This window comes from Pleurodeles waltl, chromosome 6 (genome assembly GCF_031143425.1).
Source record: "Pleurodeles waltl isolate 20211129_DDA chromosome 6, aPleWal1.hap1.20221129, whole genome shotgun sequence".
NCBI classification, from domain to species: domain Eukaryota; kingdom Metazoa; phylum Chordata; class Amphibia; order Caudata; family Salamandridae; genus Pleurodeles; species Pleurodeles waltl.
Genome location: NC_090445.1, coordinates 617,831,838 through 617,849,870, shown reverse-complemented (window position 1 = coordinate 617,849,870; position 18,033 = coordinate 617,831,838). Strand labels below are relative to the sequence as shown.

At 42.8% G+C, this 18,033-nt stretch overlaps 1 protein-coding gene across 5 annotated transcripts in view; it reads left to right on the top strand.

Moving 5' to 3' along the window:
* LOC138300066 (receptor-type tyrosine-protein phosphatase V-like) overlaps positions 1-18,033 on the top strand; it is a 573,371-nt gene that overhangs the window by 263,102 nt on the left and 292,236 nt on the right. For all 5 annotated transcript variants that reach the window (XM_069238934.1, XM_069238932.1, XM_069238933.1 and 2 more), the window contains one exon: positions 12,931-13,197. In XM_069238934.1, coding sequence (XP_069095035.1) covers positions 12,931-13,197 — 267 coding nt within the window. The remainder of the gene's footprint in view (positions 1-12,930; positions 13,198-18,033) is intronic.

Sequence of the window (18,033 nt, the reverse complement as noted above, 5' to 3'; positions counted from 1 at the left end):
TAGGGACGGTAAAAGGGTCACCAGGGCTGCAGTACTGATTGTGCCTCCCTGTTTGCCCAAGTAAAAATAAACATACAGAGCTGTCATGTCAGCCTGCATGAGCAGCCTGCCTGCTCGAGTTCAACTCTGCCCTCACCAAGTACAGGCAGAGTTCATTCACTGCCCTAGCACAGGAGAGTTACCCGTAAGGCAGGCCTCCTATAATCCAGGAAGCAGGGTGCACTGTGTTGTGATTGTGGGCATATATACATGAGCATATATGGTCCTGTGGCAGCATTCAAAACTCAATGCTACCAAAAATGACTAGCAGTCCAGTCCATAGGATAACATGGGCTGGCATGTTGCAGTCTTCAAATGTTCATCCCCATGATGGCATGACCGATCTTCCCTATGTACGGTGTCAAACACTGTGCTTTCTAACCCTGAGCATGATTCCCAAGCCCAAGATTAGTAAAAATTACCCAGGTGGCATCCTCAGAGGACGCCCACCAAGATACCAGCTTTCCCCTGCCTTGCGGCTCTTCTAAGCCATTTGCCGCCAAGACAAGAGCCTAGCCTCCTTCTGGTTATGCTAACACTTCCTCAAGAACGCAGACAAAGGACTTGAGCAGGACGGAGGTCACACCTCTACCCTCCCAGGATGGCTAGCGTGTACAGTGATCAAGGCGGTGAGCCTCAAAGGCTTCACTGCCCTTGATATGAAATCTCTTGTCCCCCACTCGAGAACAAAGCCCTTCCCACCCTGACCAAGCTGGCATGTGGGGAAACTAGTTATTCAGGAGGTGTACACCTCCCAAAGACGAGCCACACCTTAAGGGTGGGCTTGAAGGTCTGGAAAGGATCTGCCATGTTGGCAAACCTTAGGAATAGTGGGTTCTGGGTAGAAAAGTGACATACTCACACAGAAAGTGGTCACTTCAGGGGAGGACTAGGCGCAGGGACCAGTAGCCCATTTGCTACTGTCCCCCATACCCTCAGCACCCCCTAAACCATGATTTAAGTGCCTCCCCGGGCACCAGAAACTCAGTTCTGTCTTTGAAACCCAGAAGAGGCACAGGGAAGACGTGGTCACTGACAACAGGACTTTGGACTCCACTGCAGCACAAAGAGAGAACATTTAAGTGCCCTGAGGAGACCATATAATGGAACTGTGTGACTGCCATGTGCCCGTGGTGAAAACTCATTGCTCCCAGCAAGAGGGACTCCAGTAGAAGCCAGAAAGTAAAGAATCCTCCCCTGAATGTTGATACCAGTAACCACCAGAAGAATAGTTGTGCTGATGTCCCACGTAGCGCAACCTGTCGGGCTCCTTGCAAGCAAGCTTATATAAAGTCGGTGACCTGGTAGTGAAGCTCCCACCAAGTTTCGAGAAGCTACTCCATCCCAGATGACCTCCAGCCAATGAAATAATGACAGACTACTTTTGCCGCTGCCAAGGCTTGTCGGTTGCTAGCCTGGTAGCTGTAGGAAAGTACCATCTTGCCTGGCATGTTACCCCCAATTTCACTGTATGTATGTTTGTTTTAGCCCTTGTGTCACTGGGATCCTGCTAGGCAGGACCCCAGTGCTCATAGTATGTGACCTGTATGTGTTACCTGTGAGGTGCCTAACTGTATCACTGAGGCTCTTCTAACCAGAACCTCAGTGTTTATGCTCTCTCTGCTTTTTAAATTTGTCACTGCAGGCTAATGACTAAATTTACCAATTCTCATTGGCATACTGGTACACCCATATAATTCCCTTGTATATGGTACTTAGGTACCCAGGGTATTGGGGGTCCAGGAGATCCCTATGGGCTGCAGCATTTCTTTTGCCACCCATAGGGAGCTCAGGCAATTCTTACACAGGTCTGCCACTGCAGCCTGAGTGAAATAACGTCCACGTTATTTCACAGCCATTTTTCACTGCACAAAAGTAAATTATAAGTCACCTATATGTCTAACCCTCACTTAGTGAAGGTTGGGTGCCAAGTTACTTAGTGTGTGTGCACCCTGGCACTAGCCAAGGTGCCCCCACATCGTCCAGGGCAATTTCCCCGGACTTTGTGAGTGCAGGGACACCATTAAACGTGTGCACTATACATAGGTCACTACCTATGTATAGCGTCACAATGGTAACTCCGAACATGGCCATATAACATGCCTAAGATCATGGAATTGTCACCCCAATACCATACTAGTATTGGGGGACAATTCCATGATCCCCCGGGTCTCTAGCACGGAACGCAGGTACTGCCAAACTGCCTTTCCGGGGTTTCCACTGCAGCTGCTGCTGCTGCCAACACCTCAGACAGGATTCTGCCCTCCTGGGGTCTGGGCAGCCCCGGCCCAGGAAGGCAGAACAAAGGATTTCCTCTGAGAGAGGGTGTTACACCCTCTCCCTTTGGAAATAGGTTTGAAGGGCTGGGGAGGAGTAGCCTCCCCCAGCCTCTGGAAATGCTTTGATGGGCACTGATGGTGCTCATCTCTGCATAAGCCAGTCTACACCGGTTCACGGATTCCCCCATCCCTGCTCTGGTTTGAAACTGGACAAAGGAAAGGGGAGTGACCACTCCCCTGACCAATACCTCCCAGGGGAGGTTCCCAGAGCTCCTCCAGTGTGTCCCAGACCTCTGCCATCTTGGAAACAGAGGTGTTGGGGCACACTGGACTGCTCTGAGTGGCCAGTGCCAGCAGGTGATGTCAGAGACCCCCTCTGATAGGCTCTTACCTTTCTTGGTAGCCAATCCTCCTTTCTTGGTAGCCAAACCTACTTTTCTGGCTATTTCGGGTCTCTCCTCTGGGGTATTCTTCAGATAACGAATGCAAGAGCTCATCAGAGTTCCTCTGCACTTCCCTCTTCGACCTCTGCCAAGGATTGACCGCTGACTGCTCCAGGACGCCTGCAAAACCGAAACAAAGTAGCAAGACGACTACCACCAACATTGTAGCGCCTAATCCTGCCGGCTTTCTCAACTGCTTCCCGGTGGTGCATGCTAAGAGGGCTGTCTGCCTTCACCCTGCACTGGAAATCCCGAAGAAATCTCCTGTGGGTTGACGGAGTCTTCCCCCTGCTAACGCAGGCACCAAACTTCTGCATCACCAGTCCTCTGGGTCCCCTCTCATCTCGACTAGCTTGGTCCCTGGAACACAGGAGCTATATCCAAGTGACTCCCACAGTCCAGTGATCCTTCAGTCCAAGTTTGGTGGAGGTAAGTCCTTGCCTCCCCACGCTAGACTGCAAACCTGTGTACTTCGTGATTTGCAGCTGCTCCGGCTTCTGTGCACTTCTCCAAGGATTCCTTCATGCACAGCCTATCCTGGCTCCCCAGCACTCCGTCCTGCAGTGCTCAATCCTCTGAGTTGGACTCCAACATCGTGGGATCCTCCTTTGTGACCCTGAGTGGACTCCGGTTCACAAACCTTCTAAGTGCCTGCTCTGGTACTTCGGTGGGTGCTGTCTGCTTCTGTGGGGGCTCTCTGAGTTGCTGAGCGCCTCCTCTGTCTCCTCCTCCAAGGGACGATATCCTGGTCCTTCCTGGTCCCCAGCAGCACCCAAAAACCTCTGCCGCAACCCTTGCAGCTAGCAAGGCTCGTTTGTGGTATTTCTGCATGGAAACACTTCTGCATCCTCCAGCACACCATGGGACATCTTCCATCCAAAGGAGAAGTTCCTAGCCCTTTTCGTTGTTGCAGAATCCTTGGCTTCTTCCACCCAGAGGCAGCCTTCTTGCACCTTCATCCGGGGTTTCCTGGGCTCCTGCCCTCCCTGGACACTATTGCGACTCTTGGGCTTGGTCCCCTTGCCTTGCAGGTCCTCAGGTCCAGGAATCCGTCTTCAGTGCTTTGCTGGTGTTTGTGGTTCTTGCAGAATCCCCCTATCACGACTATTGTGTCCTATTGGGGTAGTAGGTGTACTTTACTCCTACTTTTCAGGGTCTTGAGGTGGGGTATCTTGGACACCCAGACTGTTTTCTTACAGTCCCAGCGACCCTATAGAAACTCCCATAGGTCTGGGGTCCATTAGTGATTCGCATTCCACTTTTGAAGTATATGGTTTGTGTTGCACCTAAACCTATGTTCACCTATTGCATCCTATTGTAATTCTACACTGTTTGCATTACTTTTCTTACTATTACTTACCTGTTTTGGGTTTGTGTACATATAACTTGTGTATATTACTTACCTTCTAACTGAGGTTACTCACTGAGATACTTTTGGCATATTGTCATAAAAATAAACTACCTTTATTTTTAGTAACTGTGTATTGTGTTTTCTTATGATATTGTGCTATATGATATAAGTGGTGTAGCAGGAGCTTTGCATGTCTCCTAGTTCAGCCTAAGCTGCTTTGCCATACCTACCTTCTATCAGCCTAAGGTGCTAGAAACACGTCTATTCTACTAATAAGGGATAACTGGACCTGGCACAGGGTGTAAGTACCACAAGTTACCCACTATAAACCAGGCCAGCCTCCTACAGTAATCAATCCCGTCTCTGACATCACGGACTCCAGAGCAGTTCCCAGCATAGAGATCGATGTCTGCAATGACCCCACTCCTGACATCCTGTATCCGGAAGGAGATACTTTTTGAGAGAGTTGACAAAGCATCTTTTGTTACATTGGTGTTTCAAGGGTGCAGATCTTGAACTTTTGTTTCACTTCACCACTTAGACATAAGTATATTTTTGGTTACACAAGAAATCCTCAATTGTCTTTAGACCCACAAAGCATTTTTTAGTATTTTTTTTTTTTAAATCAAGTTTAATTGCAATTGCTGGGGCCCTGTGTTACACCCTCATTCCAATAGGTTTCAAAAAGTTTTAAAAGTTCAAAAAAGTATCTAGGTAGCTAAGTAAAAGCATTTTTAAACAGTTTTAAAAAGTATCCAGCTCCATTGATAACCAGTGCACAATGGAGAATATCACATGCCTCGATCAGTCTGTCCTCTCCATCCTCAAGATCAGTGATCTGAGGGCTTTTTGCAAAAGTAGTGGCATCAGCTTTAGGGCTACTACCAAAAGAGAGTACCTCACAGAGGCCCTCACATCATTTGAGGAAAACAGAGATAGGGAAAATGTTTCTGCCTCAGAAAAATAACTTATGGATCTGGAGGAGAAGTCCCTGGACCAGTAAGTGAAGGCAAAGGAGGTCTTGATTGAAGACCTTGATTCTCCACCTTTCCCCAGGCCACCTTCACCAGTAGGAAGTCACTAGAGTCACTCTAGTAGCTCCCCACTGGAAGGCTGGGTAGGACTCTCTTGAACAGGCTTCAACAGCTCTCCTTGGAGGAGAGGAGGCTTGAGATCGAGGACAGGAGACTAGCCCTGGAGGAGAGAAGGGCTTGACTGGGACTAATTCTCAAGGACGGTGACAGCAAAATAATTAGGGAAAGTGAGGATTCTTATGATTCTAAGGTCCCCAAAATGATTGTTCACAAAAACAATGCAGGAGATTACATTGACAAATGGTTTGCAGCCTTGGAGAGGTGTTGCAGAATGAGGAAGGTATGTCCGCTGTACTGGGGCTCTCTACTTTGGGAGTTATTCCTAGCTAAGGGCAGAGATAGACTACTGACCCTTCCTGAGGAAGAAGCAGAGTCCTATCTCCACATGAAAGAGACCCTCGTAGAGGGTTTGAACTCACCACAGAGGTACAAACTCAAGCTAAGGGGTACCCGAAAAGGTCCAGACTAAACTTGGGTAGACTCTGTTGACTCTTCAGTCAAGGCTCTAGAAGGCTGGATCAAGGGCAACAAGTTAGCCACCTTTGAAGGGCTGTATAATCTTTTGATGAAGGAGCACATCTTGACCAACTGTTACACATTGTGATAGCATCTAGTAGATTTGGATTTGTCTTCTCCCAGAGAGCTGGGTTATGATAGCTGACAAATGAGTTAGGTCTAGGGCTACCCTGAACAAGGCTCACAGTGGAGGTGACTCCAATAAGGACGCTCATTGTTCTTAATAAGGTAAGGGGAATAGCACCGACAAGGGTAAAAAGAAAGAGTCCTCTCCACCCCCCTCCCCCAAAAGAACTCTAAGGAGGGTGGGCTCCAAGACTCTTCTCAGTCCAAAGCAAAGGGGTATCAGGGTAAAAACTGGGATCCCAAAAAGGCTGGGTCCTGATTCGACTGTCAGCAGCCAGGGCACAAGAGGGGTGATGCAGTTTGCCCAAAGAAGCCCCCCAAGGAGGGGCAGTCTAAGGGTGTTGTTAACATTAGGATGAGAGTAGAAGTGTACTCTGGAGAGGCACACAGGAAGTCATCACTTCAATGGCGGACTAGCCTCAGCGACCAGTAGCCCATTGGTCACTGTCCCCTCACCCTTAACACCCCCTAAACCAGGATTTAAGGGGCTCCCCTGGCACCAAAAACTCAGTTCTAACTTTGAATCTGAGAAGAGGGTGCAGAGAAGAAGCAGTCACTGACAACAGGACTTTGGACTCCACCGCAGAGCAATGAGAGGACACTTAAGTGCCATGAGGAGACCATATACAGGAACTGTGTGACCGACATGTGCCCGTGGTGAAAACGTGTTGCTCCCGGCAAGAGGGACTCCAGTGGAAGCCAAAAATTAAAGCAGACTCCACTGGCTGTTGGTACCAGTCACCTGCAAGCTGCAGAAGAATTGCCTTGCTAAAGTCCCAAATTGTGCAACCTGTAGGGCCCCTTGTGAGCATGCCCAAAGAGGGTTTGTCACCTGCTCCCCCAGAGTGGTAGAGAGACTCCCACCAAGTTTTGAGCCGCTACTCCGTCCTGGACAACCTTCAGCCAATGAAGTAATGACTGACTACTTTTGCCACTTCCAAGGCTTGTTGGTCGCCAGGCCGGTACTCGACCCAGTCTCAGACATCACCAACATGAGAGCAGTTTTCTTCATGGTAACCGATGACGGCAATGACCCCACTCCTGACATCCTGCATCCTGAAGGAGGAGACTTCAAGAGAGGTGGCAAAGCATCTTTGGCAATGCCAGACCGTGATTGACAGCTGAAAGGCTGCCACTGCACCCAGAGCTCCCGGACGGGGTAGTGAAGATCCTGGGACCCCAAAGGCCTCTACTGTCTGTGGGGAGAGTAGTTCGACACCTAAGTATGTGTTTGTCAAATGCTGCAATTTTGACATTGCCCACGGATCCCCTTAGCACCAAGGATAGCCAGAGCACCTCTGCACCCGGACTCACTGGGCAAGGTAATGAAGAACTGGCTGTTGAGTCTTAGTTTAGGGATCCGCCAAACCTTAACTCCAGGTGGGTTTCAAGGAACTCACCCCACAAGTGTCTAATTGCATGCTGTGTTTTTCACCTGTTGACTTCAATGGAACTGTGAGATATTTAAAAGTGCATCTATTTTTCAACGTCTCTAAAATTCAAAACTCTAGTTGTATGTCAGATACAAAGTTTGTTTTGGTGTCAAATTTAAGATAAAAATTTATTTATATTGCTTAATTGCTTTATTCTTCCAACTTGGTTTCGGATTTCTTTCGAGTTGTGTCATTTACTTATTGTCCATGTGGGTGTTGTGAAATACTTTACACATGTTCCTCTAAGTAGCCTGAGTACTCTGCCACACTACCAGGACTGAGCTAAGGTTTACTGGTGTGAACTCAAGTTCCACTTCTGGTCAACATGCTAGTATTGTATGGTAAGACTCCCCAATCATACCACATAATATTGACACCTTTCTACAGGACAGTCTTGGAAACAAGTGTGAGGAAGTCCATACTTTGTCTACCATTGATCTTTACGTAAAACTGTGTATTACTGAGGTACTGATAGACGTCAATAAAGAATTTTGAAAAAATGACTTCATGGCTCATAATATATTTTGAAAAGCAGAGGGACAGTGAGGAAACCCTGAGGAACACCTGTGTAAGTTGAAATGGAATTGCTAATTATATATTTTGGGATCTGCTTATCAGATAAGATATAAACTCTTCTATTTAATAGAGAAAATATGCTCTGGAATCAAAAGCAATGGACCCATCAATGAGCATGAGTATTTGCCAATTTCAAATGTGTGTCATTGATGATTTTGAGCATGCACGATTCTGTACCATTATCTTATTCCAGATTGGCAGCTTTTTTTTTAAATGGCTGGCAATAATTTCTCCATGTTCTTAACAAGAAACCTAAAACAGTGATAGGTGTGTTTTCTTTCAAAATATCAGGGTCAGCATTATGCTTTTCAGGAGACGGCAGAAATGACCAGGTTGATGGGCTTTCAGGAAGAGAACTACTTAATCTCAAGTCTTGAACTGGAAGGGAGTGAGAGCATCATCATGTTGTTCAGTAAAAAAGGGGGTCAATCGATATGAAGAGTAAAGTACATCAGTAGCATTGCTGATGAAAGTTTATGGTCCATTTTAAGTCTGATTTAAAAAGGACCATAACTCTTAGAGTGCTATACTGATCTAGGTGACTGGTTCTGATTCCTTTGTGACAGTAAGGCTGTAAGTTGTTCTCAAATATTTGGAGTCTTCTTTGTAAATTCCTGGGAGAAGTAATTGTAATTGAGTTAATGGAGAGATGATGAAAGGGTTTTATGAGATTTGTAATGTAAGATCTTGAAACATTCTCTTGTTCTGTTAATAACTTTCTGAAGTTTAGCTTTGAAAAGGAAGGATCATTTGGAGAGAGTGGAGCATTGGTTGAACTGTTCGTGGTCAATGTATTCTAGAGTTCGAGATCTAAACATTGTCCTTTGTCAGTACCCACCACATCAGGTGAGGTACCATTGATCTGAGTGGGCAGGTGGCAATGTTGTGTTAAATCAGTTTTTTGAAAGAACACTGCCATATTATCTCTGGATGATGTCAAATAAATATTTGCCTTTATGAATGTAGGAGCTGGATTGTTATATAACCAGTAGATTCCTTGACAACTAAATTATTATTGTCAGGGGGATGATATACAGTGTGTAGTTTTGTTGTAATTGGATGGGTATTACTTATGTTCACGGTGAGTAAGGAGTGGTAAGTGGGTATTAGTAGCACATGTGAAGGAATACTTGTAACTGATGGCTATAATACCTACAGTTTCACCAATTTTGGATAGGTGGAGAATTTTTCATCATTTTGGCAGAGAAGTGGTCTGGAGGAGGGAGAAAACTCGGTTTACTTGAGCATCAAGATATCTTTAACATGGTGAATGAACCGCTGAAATGGATATTGAAAAATGTTAGTTTATAAGCGTGTTTCTCATGTGGCATTAGTATGATTGATTATTGTTAAATGTTTACTAAACTGTCAGACCATACTGATCTGACTTTCATTCAAGTGCACCTTAATCTGTAGATGGTTGTAATAGCGGGAGAAGTCAGTCTACATTCTAAGTGTTATTCCCATTGTCTTATTTAGGTTATTCAAATTAATTTCAGTGTTTGTGTGTAGAAGATGGATGCAGTATTTTGATGCAGTCTGGGGTTGGGGAAGTATATTGAGCAGTGCAAGTGATCAATCTGAGCAAAGGCGTGCTATTGGAGTGTTACTCTGTTTTTAGAGGGTGGAGAAGCCATTCAATGGGAAACTGGGACAAGGTGCGATAAATTCACTATATCAGAGTGTGTGTTCTGCAATGTAAGCATTGCATCACAGATGAGGTTTAGGTTTTGGTAAGGGGTTGCTTTTCACTGATGAGAATAAGTAAAAAGGGTCAGCTCTAGAGGGGTATTTGAAATCCAAATTAACTTATTTCACAGAGGCACTGATGAGATTAGAGAGTCCAAGGGAGGGCATTGTTAGCGCATCGGTCCGTAATAAATAAACTTAAAAGGGGAAGCGTATAGGTCGATGAACCTTTTGTTTCGTTTAAGGTGTTCTTGCCATAGTTTCAGTACAGAATCAATAATCAACACACACTAATCAATAACCATTAGACCAATCAATAATGAATGGAGTCAGTAAATTTCACACACCACGACTCTTCAGCCATGAATAACCACACCTTTAATTATAGGTTTAGTACGTTTTATTTCCCTTATATTAACAATACTAAGTCAGGAATCTTAATCATCCACTTCAAATCAAACATTTTAATAATGCATGTTGATCAGTAAGTCGCAGAAAACATGATCTAATCAAAACTTGAATCAAAAGACATTCTAAGGCATCAACACAAAACATTAGTAAAACCCAATTCAGCACGGCTATGATGTCCATAAAATTCAGCAAAATAGTCCGTCAACCATTTGTCTCTGTAATTCGTCAGTCGTCATGTGAGTACCTCAACTAACCCAAATTGCTTCATGCAAAGCAATTTAGAACACAATTTTAGAAAAAACATCTAGATAAGAAAACTATTAAAACAGCGCAGTTGGTAACTAGAAAGGAAAGGCATAAGAATGCAATTCAGTCACATTTACATATCTAACTATCCACGGTATGGGTCAGCAAGCAGAATCAGACTTCGTCCTCTTGTCATCAGTCAATCAGGAAAGCATCAGGCTCTCAGTTAGAGAGAATGAGCCCAAATGACAGAATCTCGAATCACTTCTTCTTGACAGCGGTCTGCCTAAAAATCTCCAAAAATCTGAATCTGGTCTCCTCTGTCACATTGTTATATCAAAGTCTCCCAAACTATCCCCTAATTTCCAATTGGTCAATTAATTATACGTTATTACTCTATCCAATAGTTATTCTATACCAAATCTATGAATTCTAATATTTTGCACTTCACACGTCGTTGATTGGTCTGCAATACATCATCCGGCTCATCAGGTATTGAATTTGTTGCATTTTCTTCTCCAGTCAGTGTCTTCGTTGTTCGCGTCCTGGGAAAGTACATCTCACACATTTTACACACAATTTGTTACTTTACGAGAGACCTCATCTCCTGTCCGTCGGTTCCTAGGAAAAGCTTTTGCTAACATTTTATTAAAACAATGAGCATTTTACAGTTAGTTCAATCTGTCAGCATTTTTCATTAAACGCTAAGAAATACAGCTTCTGCATGAGGCTGTCAAAACTAGGCCAAGACACTAGCTAAGTTAAGGCCTACAATTAGTAAGCAAGAACATAATTCATAACCCTTAATATGACATACTATTACATTAATCTAATACATGTTCAATATTTTGTATGTATTAATCATAATTTTAGTACATTTCATGAAAACTGGTGGCCATTCTTTCAAGGTCACACCTTCAAACGTACACATTATTTTTCTGCGTTATTCATTTTTTCTACATAAATCATTGTTCAAAAGACATAAATACTCATTAATTTCTAATTAAGACATCTGCTTCAGCCGAATTAGGGTCTAGTTTTAAATCTGCAGCAGAAGGCAGTAGGCTGATTAATGGTGAATGTTCAAAATGTATAAGGAGAAATGTTTGTGGTGTTGGAGTTATCATTTGAGTGTAGGGGCTAGCTTGTGATTTGTATTGTGAGTTAGTAACATAAGAACTGCCAGTTAGTCAGGTCCTTGATCCACAAGAGATGCAGACCCTATTGAAGGGAGGAGCGATCATGTGGCTGGGCTTCAAAATTAAAGAGAAAAATGCAAATGGATCCACCAGGAGTGGAGCTCCTAACAGTGCAGGGTCCTACTAAAACACAACAAACTTTATTGGAGGTTTCCTTTCCAAATAATCACACAGAATGAATGGGTTAATATACAGTCTTTTAAGGAACAAAAGCTGCTTGTCGAAAATCAGTAATAGTATCACAAAACATGCCTTGCAGCATTGTAATAATGAAAGTGCAGACAATGATGATAATGAATTTATGCTCAATGCCCTGGCGATTGCACTATACCTGAGGCATTATATATAACTCCATATTATTATTTAAGAAGGATACCTCTGTGAGCAAAATTGCATGGGTCAGCTCAGTTGTTGGTCAATGGAGAGATGGGGTCAAAGATGCTTTGTTCAGGAGGAAGTGATGAGCAGGTAGAGGTGCTCAACTTGAGAGATGAGAAGACGGGAGATTGGTGTCAGTGGATTATATCATGATATTTCAGTTGTCTAGATGATTGAGTGCCATAACTTTGATGACAATAGGAAGAGACTGTGTACCACGCTATTAATAAAAAAGGGTGGTCTGTTTGATTTGGAGCTGTGTTTATCTGTAAATGTTTGTTCAGGGTTTGCTGATAGTCCTCTATGCTTGCAATTTCATAGTGCATTTTTAGAGTAACGCTGGAGATATTTTAGTTCAACAGTGTCTATGAAAGGTCTGTCAGGTGGAGGCAGTGAATAGTAATGTGACTATATAAATAACATCAATGCTTCAAAAACGTGTTAAGAATGATACTTATTATAGTCCGTATTAATGCAGTATATTCCTATAAAAACACTGTAGTCATCAGTCTGAAATGCCTGTGGGCCAATTTATGCGTAGACAAGCAAAGCTAAATTGCACAGTGCATAGGTGAAAGTTTCAGGAAAACGTCTTTATTATGGATACTTCACAGGACAATGTGGCAGAGTGGTTTATTTTGGTTTTTGTTTCATTTGTTTTACTTGTTTGTCTTTAAAGGACTACTTTCGTGAACTGACGAGTGCAAATGTTTAAAAGGTTTTAATAAATCATAGATATGGCATTATAAGAGTGGTATAGAAACTATTTAACACTTTAAATAGGTATTATAAAGCTGGTTTTGTACAACGTTGAAGCATTTTGTGATGGAGTTTGTCTCTTCCTAGCGCCCATCAACTGAAACCACACCGACAAGAAAAGTGTTATCATCCAGAGCGATATAAGATCTGTTTAAGATGTAGAACAATAACCAGAAAAATAGAAATCATTTTTAAATGCATTATTAATAGAAAGTTATTTGCTGTATAAGACGTTGAGCGTTTTTAAATCCTATAACGATATTAAATCAAACAGTAGATCAGTAACCTCATAACAGTGCTAAGTAATTATAGAGTGGAACCACTGCTTGTTTAACTGCACAGTTGGGAAATAATGAGCACTATCCTTACTGCTTCTTCCTCCAAACTTTAGACCCCTTTCCACCATCCGGACTGAGCCTGAGCAGTCAAGGGAGTCTGTCGTCTCTGTCTGCCCACTGGAACCCCGCCATCGGCAGCGGCTCTGTCACCAGGCTGTACACGGTAGAGCCCAATAAGCTTCTTCATAACAGCTCCTTGGGAAGAGAAGTCACCAACATCACCTATTCGTCGCTCACTGCTGGAGAGCAGTACCTATTTGAGATCAGCACTGTGGCTGGACCCCACACCTCCGCTCCCCAGTATGCCACCGAGTGGACCCGTGAGTGCACACATTTTGTCGCTGGTGTATTTGTGTATTTCTGCATTTATAGAAGTGAGTGTTCTAGTGCCACATAGCTCATATAATGAGTTCCTCATGTTTCCCTTCTTGGCAGAGCTGGTTACAAATCATTGTCATTGAGAGCGTCATTCCAAATAGTTCAATGGAAGCCATCTATGACTACATCTTATAGATTCATTAACATACAAGCTCAGGACAGAACATAATACCTTGAAGAAATTATAGCTAGATAGAACCTTTAAATTAGTGGGTTATGTAGGGCTTATCATGGTGCCTCTTAGTCACATACGTGTCTTTCATGTCTCTTTAATCACGTGTGTCTTTAGATTCCACCCAGGTTGTCTTTAACAAAAGGCTGGGTAGTGAGTGCCAGTGCATGAAAATGTATCATAAAGACTATTTGAAACAAATCAACTACTGGCCATATGCAAATGTTCTCTAAGTTATTATGCCAATTTGAAACCAGTACCTAAACTGTCTAATCCTAGGCAATGGCCTTTGTAAACTCACCCTCCTGTTAAACATGTGCTTACAAATGGCAAACCTTGCTCAATTGAGTTTATTACAAGCCACCATTAAAGTGTTTGTTCTTGGTATACCTCATCAGTAATGCGGCTGCATTCACTGGCACAGCAAGGAAATAGGAAAACAGTATCTGAGGCTTCGAAAAATCCTTTACCCTTTTGCCCAGTACAGTGCATGAAGCATCGCTGCAAACCTCCATCACATAAAAAACAAGTTCTGGGGCAACAGGGCTAGCATCCCTTACACACACCAGATACAACTGAGTCAACAGGAATACAAGACGCCCAGACACAAACATAGAAAGGAGTATTGGAGTAAACTTCGGTCACACAATTGGTACAGAGCAGGCAGCAGCAGTGCAAGCTACAGGCACCCACGCCCACCCACCACACCTTTATACAGGTTGAGCTGCATTGTTCCTAGTGGAGCAGGATCAAGTCAATTTGCATATTGCTGGCAGAGATCTGGAGAGGCACAATGAATAGAAAATGGTGAATTGTAATGGCAACCTAGTGATTAGCCCTCACTGCGTAAGGCCAAAGGCTGTACAAGGCAGAGGTTGGCCACTCCTGGCAGGTTGCAAAGTAAGGTATATTTTTTATAGACGCTTGATGTTACTGATTATCAAACCTCATAAATACAAAAACGAAAGTGAATTTATGCTTGCTATTAGTTATAACATCTTAGCATATGTTTAAAAAAAGTTAGTTTCTGCAATTCAATTAAAAACAAAGTCAAAGTGAAGTTACTGTGACAAAAGAAAATCTAAAAAAACGAAATGTGGTTAGTTATGGACACCTCTTCAATAAATAACTCATACAATAGCCATGCAAACCACAACTTTCACACCTAATGCAACACCTATGATATTACAATATTTATACCAGTAAACATCTAAAGGCAGAACATCATTAAATGAAAACCCTTATAAACAATACTACCTGCATAGTCATGCCATTCATAATGTCACTGGTATTGTGATATGTATTCTTATTTTTAAGACTATTTATGACATTTGTAATTGCATTGTCACATCAATGGTGAAGTCATGATCACTTCATTTAGTGTGGGATTTGAGGATTGATTGGTAACTTTGTGAGTTATGAATTGCAGAGCTTACCATAACTGGCACATTTCTGTGGCCAGCTTTTGACCTTGATCTTTATAACTAAAGAGTAACCATAAAGGATGAGGGAAGTGCTTATAGGCTTATCAATTCACAGAAATGCCAAATGACCATGGATCACTGAGTGACATCAATCACCATATAACTTCCATAAATTCCATTGGCCCATATATGGACCCTTAACAACCTTTTATTATCTGATTTTGTTCTGCCTTTGCTAAGAAAATGAGAGTAAGCCATAGGTAGCAGGCCCTTTCCCTGATGGATACCCTTCAAGCATAGTTTCCAGCACTGCGATATCTGATACAGTACCATTTGATTACATTTAGGTTCATTCTGATGTTCCACTTAATATGGGACCTCTGAGGAGGACCCAGCGTGTGTGGTGAGGGTCGAGTTCACAATCAAATCTATCCTAACCCTCATAAACATTTAAAAATGCCACCCTGAGTGGTGATTGGTGTATTCAGACTGCGCAAGTCATTCTTCCTCACCATTTAGCTCTTAATCAATATTTTAGGTCTCAGAGGTGTAAAGAAATGCCCTTCTCTGATATTTCACAAAAGGGTAGAGGTCAATGCTAGCAGAGACAATGTAGTCATTCACAGTTGAGGAGAAGATGACCTACCCACTTTAAATGTCTATTTAATTTCTGTATAAGGGCTAATGCGAAGCTCTCTGTAGAGTACTACTACTACTAATAATAATAAAAATAGAAGCACTGCTTCATTTGTAACATTGACCTTGTCCAGGAAAGAACAGAAGAAATACAACAGCCGTATTCAACATTAACCGTTAGCCCCACAAACCTTGGTTTACAAGACAATGGCTTTCAGCACAGTGCCTCTACCACACACAGTCTTTATTTTCTCCTTTTTTCATTTTATTGAAGGTATTTATGAGTTACGTTCCTTTTATAACATTACTTTCACTTCGGTTTTTAATTTAATTGCTTTTAATAGGAATTTTGAGGGTGTTGTTTTTTTTGTTTGTTTTTTAAATAAACAAATATTAATTTTATCTCAGTAAATGTAACCAAATATTCCCTAAGTGTTTGTGCGAAAGTGCACTACCTTTGGTCTATAGCCAAGTCTTGCATGACCCCCCACCCCATCCGACCAAAATCAGCTGTGACTTCAACTGTATGAGCAGAATATGGGCACTGTGCCCTGTCCCATTGAACAAGCTGCACGTCTTTTTGCCATGCACAGCAGCCTTTGTAGAAAGAGTCTATGGCAAGGCCCTAACCAATGACTTTCCTACTCAGAACAGCTGCACTTGGCCTCTGGTCAAGCACAGCGTACTCTGGACACTGAACCTGGCACACAGCCAGGGAGCGTTCCTACCACTGTCCAACCCAAACCAGCTGTGCAAAACTCTGTGTACAGCAAACTCTAGAATCATAGCTTGGTTTATGGCTTTGCTAATACACCCAGGACTCATTCCCCTGAACCAGCTGCACAAGGCCATGGTCGTTTTGAACACTCTGTATTGAAGTCAAGGATCAGTACTCATCATGTGAATCCATTAATCCAAAATGGCAGACCTCCAGATACTGTAGTGAAACGGGGGGCTTACTTTTATGGTTGATGGCAGTGTCTACCTCTCCAGCACATGCCTCACATTCTCCCTTGGACGAGGGGATGTTAGCCTAGGTCCCTTTTGTGCTGTGCCACTTTTTTTCTGAGCTGCAGGTTTCAGTGCCTTGTACCCTGCAATTGCAGCCATAATACGTTTTTTTCTTTTTTAACCAACCAGGCAGATTGCTAGGGTTTGCGGATCATTGGAAGTTGCATTAATTTGCACTGAACCAAAAGAAAACGTGGTATCTCCTCCAGTCAGATTCCTTTATATTTTTTAGTGTTTGACAGACTTGGCAAATCCTAGGAGGAAGCCCAACTGTCAAGACGGCTGAACATTTTTTTGTCCTCACTTAAGCTGTAGTTCTAATTTTGAAAAAAAAACAACTGCCCGTATTTTCACAACACCAAAGACGCATCACAAGTTCTACCAGGACTGTTCACCTCATCCAGGTTTTGTGAAATTGCGTCTAGAGATTTTCGCCTCGGGTGCCACATTTTTGTCTGTATTGGAATTTGCATGGAGGTCTAGCACTTTCAGGGTCCTCCTCCCATCCTTATTACTTAGGCTTCATTACAGATCTTCAAGAAACACTCCCGGATCGAAGCGGTGTGAATGGCCTAAACTAAAGAGTCGGGAATGCCACGTAGCCAAACTTTTAGGATTCAGACTGTAACTTAATAATATAGCTCCGTGTAAAGATACGAGTATGTGTGTGTGTATATATATATATATATATATATATATATATATATATATATATATATATATATATATATATATATATGACACAAAGATTTGTATTCAGTGCTGTAATGCCATTACAGATATAGGTATAGAGCGAGTTTGATTGAATAACCATTGAAACAGGCAGTGCGGTGGACGCACCTAAACATCAGCACGCCAAATACCAAGTTGATTGTCTTAACTCCACCTCAAGTCTCTTTAATCCACTAACTACCAGGCGCTGTCGGCTGATTTGTCTCAATCTTGCAGATTCCTGTTGTCTCCCGTTGTGACGGTTTTGCTGAGGCACTTATTGCCACGTGAAAACCGACAGGACTCTGGACAGGCAGCGGTGTGGTCGCAGCTGATGTATCGCATAACAGTCGAAGATTTAAAATGAGATTCTGGAAAATGTTTCCTGCCAAGAGAGTAGTAGGAATGTGCTTTTTCTATTTTGTTAAGAAATCAGTTCTAAGATGTCAGCAAGCAAAAGGAGTTGATATCTTTCCTGTAAAGAGTCCAGGTCACAGAACGTAAAATTGCAAGGTGTTCTATTTCATACGGGGGACGCAGATTATTTTAACACTCACTACAAGTAAAAATGGGTTTTTCTTTAGCTCGTTCTACGAATGATTCGGAACTATTGCAAAGAAATAGGACTGAGGCACATTTAAACAGACTGGTTTGCCTCTGAACCCACAGTTCTGTCGAGCACAAAAGTTAGGATTAGATGTAAGAGGTTTGAGTTCCACAGTGTTCAACTGAGCTGCCAGATCGCAACTTCTCATTTATCAAACTTTACCTTGAAACCACACTGAAGGGTCCTGTCATACATAAAGTAGTTAAGAACTGGCGAT